The 6,000-nt window shown below is 41.1% G+C and overlaps 1 protein-coding gene across 1 annotated transcript in view; it reads right to left on the reverse strand.

The window, feature by feature from the left end:
• eefsec (eukaryotic elongation factor, selenocysteine-tRNA-specific) overlaps nucleotides 1-4,482 on the reverse strand; it is a 383,917-nt gene extending 379,435 nt beyond the window's left edge. The window contains exon 1 of the mRNA XM_038812145.1: nucleotides 4,445-4,482. Coding sequence (XP_038668073.1) covers nucleotides 4,445-4,457 — 13 coding nt within the window. The 5' untranslated portion in view covers nucleotides 4,458-4,482. The remainder of the gene's footprint in view (nucleotides 1-4,444) is intronic.
• Between the last annotated feature and the right edge of the window lie 1,518 nt (nucleotides 4,483-6,000).

Here is a 6,000-nt window from a genome sequence, read left to right on the forward strand (position 1 = left end):
TGTTATACAAGTTGTTCTTGGTGGCAGTTCAGGGGAGATTTAACAGAGATGTTCAAAAATCACAAATGCAGTAAATACGAAACAGCCTCCAGTGGCAGGGGAGTTAACCAGAGGATACAGCTCTAAGGGAATTGGCAAAAGAACCAGAGAGAAAATGAAATGTTTTCAGGCAGCAAGTTGTTATGATCGGGATGGCTCGGTCTGAAAGGGCGGTGGAAGCTGGTTCATTCCCAACTTTCAAACTTTGGAAAATTCTTGAAAAGGAACAAATTGCTGAGCTACGATGAAAGAGCAGGGGAGTGGGACTCATTGAATAGCTCTTTCAAGATGGGCCAAATGGTCTATGCTGTGTCATTCACATCGGGACAGAAGAGTAATCTAATCCCCAAATCGCTCTGTTTGTTTCACACTGAGAATTAAACATTCTCGCTGCTTCAACCTTGTTCCCCTCTCAAAGACAGTGCCACCCCTTGCAAGAGGCTGGTTCAGCACTGTGGGCAAAATAACTGGCTTGTAATGCAGAACAAAGCCAGCAACGCGGGTTCAACTCCCGTACTAGCCTCCCGAACAGGCACCGGAATGTGGCGACTAGGGGCTTTTCACAGTAACTTAATTGAAGCCTACTTGTGACAATAAACAATTATTATTCTAATAATAAGAATTATTATTATTATGGTCCGCAGATAACACAGCAAGCAGAAATCTGGTACTCAATTCTCCCCAAACCACCTGGATGCTGGGTCAACAGAAATGTTTTAACCTGTTACCAGTATATTTTGTTAAGTTAGGGTATCAAGGCGGAGGCAGTAAAGGTGGGTAAGAAGGTCACAGTACACATTAGGCAGATCAAATAGAACAGCAGAGCAGGCTTGAGGTCTGATGATGTACTCCTGTTACTATAATGAAAATTCATTGAAAACCTCCTTTTTAATAATTTACACTAGCCTTCACTTTATTACTCTACGTCAGATGGTATAGAAACAAAACAAGGTCTTTCTGTGAAAGAACAGTAACATAATCTACTCCTATCTAAATTAAATCACTATTTAATGTGCAAAATATTGTAGCACTAGTGTATGTGACTGAATGTCGGTTGAGGTGAATTGTGTGCGAGTGCCAGGTTCTTTCTAAAGCCATAAAGACCTGCTCCAAATACAGATAAAGGAACAACTCCAAACACTGGGAATTTCAAATGGAGACTGAAAATGCCTAAAACACACAAAAGTGTCAGAATCAGAACATTTTGGATGCTCATTCTGAAAGAACACGCTCAAAATATTAAACTAGGTTTCTCCTGCCTGTAGCTGGACATGCCTCGAATTTCTAAGAGGTGAAAGATTTCTCTGTTTGAACTCAAGCTTTAAGGTATGTTGGGGAAACAGGAGTAGTTTAAGGGATCTGTATTTGTATTGGTAAACATTTGAAATAAGGTATAGTTTAAAGTGTTTGATTTAATGTTTCTGTGCCTGGAAGAACAAAACCTACTCAGTTAGATTCAAACTGGACAAAGGTGTTTCTATGTGGAAGTTGGTTAAGTTCCAACTGTATTTCTATTGTGCTCATCGTGGACTACGGTTTGAAGAATAAATAAATAAACCAGCAGCGGTTGCTTGGCAATTGGAATCTTGTAAGGAAGGAAGCTTTAAAGTTTTAGTTTAGCTAATTTGATTGCAGTTGGAGATAGATAGTGAGAGAGAAGGCAGCTCTCACAGCTCTGCTAGAAGCAGTTGGTTTTGATGGCTAGAGAGGGAACATCTCTCTCAGCTTTGCTAGAAGAAAACTCATACCATGGAATCATGGTTAAGAAAACAAGCGCAGAGATCTGAAGAGCAGATAGTTAAGGAAACTAGAGGAAATGAATAGAAGTTTCCAAGAAGTCTAAGGTTAAAGGTACTTGAACAGAGCATTATTCAGTAAAGACAGTCAGAGTTGAGCAGAAGGCAGAGATGACAGAAAGATATTTGAAGTGATTTTCAGGTCTGTGGGATTTACTACAGCCTGTGGGATGCGAGTTGAATGGAAATTACTGGCTGGATCTGAGAGTTGTGTGAAAACAGTTAAGATAAAAGAAATGCAAAAGCGGTTGGTGTAAATTCCTGGACTGGATTCGCTGTTAAAGTGGACGCTTCTTTTAAAAGTGCCACCTGGAAAACCTGGTCTGGATTTCAGAATACAAATCGCTAACGAAGCCTATTTATGAGAGAAGATTTTAAAGTGCTTTTGCGATTGGCGTTTGGAAACTCTCACTTGACAATCATCTGGGGGGATTCTGAGGAGATACCCACAAACATTCACTTGGATTCATCGCAGTGTGCGTGTATTTGACCACAGTCATGTGTGCTCAAAAGGGACTCCGTGTTCCTGAGACAATTGTAGATTAAGATGTACTTTGTAATCCTATTTAATCCTAAAATCAATGTGTAATTGTTGAGGGGGGAGGGGAGGGGAGAGAGAGAGAGAGAGAGAGAGAGAGAGAGTGCAGAGAGTGAGATGAGAGAGAGCGAGAGAGATGAGAGAGAGAGGAGAGAGAGAGAAAGGCACATCATATCATAATCTAATTTCATCATGTTTAATAAATGACTTTTTTTGCTGTTGAAACTAATTAGATGCCCTGCGATTCTGTTCCTCCACATTTTATAAAGAAAATAAAAATTACTGTCTTTTGAACCAGGGTTCCATTCTGGGATCTTCTCGTCCAGTTATATCAACTGGGACTGTAACAGGTATCAACGGCAAACTATTTACAATATCTGGTTCCAATGAATATGCTGATGTTTAACTTTTGAAGCCATCTTTACAGAATGCAGAGCCCGAAGTGTCAGCTGAACTGAGGTCAGTTCACCAATGCACTGTACTGTGAACAGGAACATCTCTGGTCCAAACTTTCGGGGGACGACAAGGAACATTCCAAGTGATTTTGCTTTATCGTCAACAGTCCAATCCAAAATGTAAGGGTACCTACAACTTATATTTTTAAGTCAGTTCATTATTGCAGAAAGTATCTGATCTTGTCCATCCACATTGGCGTTGAAAATTCCACTCTCAATATAGGGTGATCAAATTTACAAACTGATTAAGTAGAGAAAGCAATTAAACAATGTCTATGTGTATTCATATCCAGTAAAATCCACTTCAATGACTAACTACCAGGAACATTGAAGAGAATAAAATCCCCGTGCACAAATCTCTTTTCTATATTTTTTGATCATAGTTCACTGGTGAATAATTGTTAAATGAATAAAACATTTCAACCAATGTCAAAATCGAGATTTCTTTCTATAAAGTGCTGTGACCGCTTTGTTAAATACACTTGTCACCATGATTGCCATTGGGTTCCAGCTGTGATGAGGTGGTAAAGGCTCCAAAATACCACTGAATCGGGTTTAAACTAGTAAACTAGGTGACTGCCACACCTGGCAAGTGCATCAACGCGTAAGCTCTTTTGTGCGTCAGCCATGGCTCAGTGGATTGCTCTCTAGCGTCTGCACAAACACCCACTTCCTACCCCGAGCCAGAATTGTTGGAGTTCAAATCCCACTCCGAGACTTGAACACATAAAATTCAGGCCGACTCTCCCTCCAGGAAAGAACCAGAGGAGTGCTCCACTGTGAAAAATGCCATCTCTCAGGTGCACCGTTAAATCAACGCTCTGCCGGCCCTCTGGAGTGGGCATAAAAGCTCCATGGCACTACTTTGAAAACCGGTGTTTTGACCAATGTTATCTTTCTACAAATATCATTAAAAACCAGACGATCTGGTCATTGTCACATTGGTTTTGTGGGGTTCACTGTGGGCAAACTGGCTACGCTTCCTACATTCTAATAGTGACTACAATTTAAAAGTACCGCGTTGGCAGAAAAGCAGTTGCAATGTCCTTCTTTGCCCAGGTGTGGCAGTCACCTAGTTTACTAGTTTAATCGATTCAGTGTATTTTGGGAGCAGCTGGAACCCAATGGCAATCTGGACAGTGCTATTAACTGAGGGGTGAAAGCCGCATCAGCTACGAATGTTCAAACTCTGGAGCACTTTAACGACCTGCCAGCACTTCAGTGGCACATGACCCTGCTAACGACAAACGGTGGCCAAAGCGCCATTGCTGAGAATGATGCAAAGACCGCTTGGAAAGAAGAAGGCATTCGCTCTTGCTGATGAGCTGAAAGCAACTGCTTAAATGGACCAAACGTTTCCCGGACTGAAATCATTGAAAGTGTTTGACAAAATTGCAGCCTGTATTTGAAGAAAAGATTTGTTGCACTGTACTGTAAATGAACATATTACAATAAAGCAAATTATATAAATGTACTTTCATTATCCAGAACCAGTGCGTAACTGTTAGAGGACTGTAATTGTCGTCCAATTTACAGTGCACTATTAGCCTCTTGCCAAACTGGATAAAAGAGTTAGAACAGATAAAGGAATAGAACAGTTAAATTAATAAACTTACTTGGCACAGTCATTAACAGCTTTCCTTTGTAGTTACGTTTTTTTGAAGTTTGGATATCTTGTAACCTTTCGTCAATCTGGACTACAGATTCAACAGTAATTATGGGCAGGGGCTCGAAAACTTAAGCCAACTTCCTGAAGTGTAAAAGAAGTCTGATTTCCCACAATTTGGTGATTCTTGACCACTGCTGGGTACATTCCACTCCCCATTCATATAAAGTAAACTTATTTCCTGGGCCAACCACAATGGGACAAAAATCAGATCCAAATCTGATCCATCATCTATTGTAAGAAAAATTGCAAATATTTGTCAAACATCTTGAATCTGGAATATTGGTAGCAACTCAAACCCTTGTTTTTAATTAAAGTGGCCACAATGGGGAAAAGATTAAGACAGTTCTCAGATTATTTGAAGGAGACTTAATGGTGAAAAGTTTTTTATTGTCCAACAAGCAACATCGCAAGAAAAGTGAACCTCTGTAATGTGTATGGTCGTGTGTGTGTGTGGATATACTGCCTCCCTGTGGAAGTGCAACTTCATTACATAAGCTGGTCTCTGCAGTTTGGGAATGCTGTCATAATAATCTTTATTATTGTCACAAGTAGGCTTCAATTAACACTGCTTTGCTTTGTTTGGCCCTTGTTCCACACTGTAACCAATCACTATTTGCCGATGCACCTTTTTGATTATTTTTTGTCACTGTGTATGTACTGTGCGTTCCCTTGGCTGCAGAAAAATACTTTTCACTGTACTTCAGTACATGTGACAATAAATCGATCGCTGCAATGAAGTTACTGTAAAAATTCCCCAGCCGGCACACTCCGGCCCCAGTTAAGGGGCAATTTAACATGGCCAATTCAGCTGCCCTGCCCCGCAAATACTTGGGTTGTGGGGGTGAGACCCACACAGACGCAGGGAGAATGTGCAAACTCCACACGGACAGTGACCCAGGGCCGGGATTGAGCCTGGGTCCTGGGCGCCGTGAGGCAGCAGTGCTAACCACTGTGCCACCGTTTGCAGTTGTTAGTATTTAAATCGCAGGTTTGTGGATTGGAATAGCAAGATAACAAGCCTGTGCATCCTTAACCTGTCACTTTTACCTCTCTAAGCAAAAGAGAAAATGCTGGAAAATCCCAGCAGGTCTGGCAGCATCTGAAAGGGGAGAAAAGAGCGAAAGTTTCGAGCTCAGGTGACCCTTTGTCAAAGCTAAAAGGCACAGAAACTGGGAGATTTTATATTGTAGGGTGAGGGAAGGAAAGATGAGTCATAGCCACATAAACCAAGGGAAAAGAGTGATAATGGTAGTCCCCAGATTCCTTTTATTTCTCTGTTTTGAGCACACTCTGCTTGTATGTTTGATGCAGCTCCTGTAATATGCCACTTTTCCTAAATTTCCATAGCGACATTTCAGGAGCATGAGAAACCATTAGCCCAACAGGTTCCTGTCATGTTCATACATCAAACACAGGGAACTTCAGAGGAGTGGGGCTGTCTGGGTAGCTCTTACAATAGTTATTTTGCAGAATGTATTGTATGATTCTATGGTCTAACCACAT

The sequence above is a fragment of the Scyliorhinus canicula genome, chromosome 11 (assembly GCF_902713615.1).
Source record: "Scyliorhinus canicula chromosome 11, sScyCan1.1, whole genome shotgun sequence".
Lineage (NCBI taxonomy): Eukaryota > Metazoa > Chordata > Chondrichthyes > Carcharhiniformes > Scyliorhinidae > Scyliorhinus > Scyliorhinus canicula.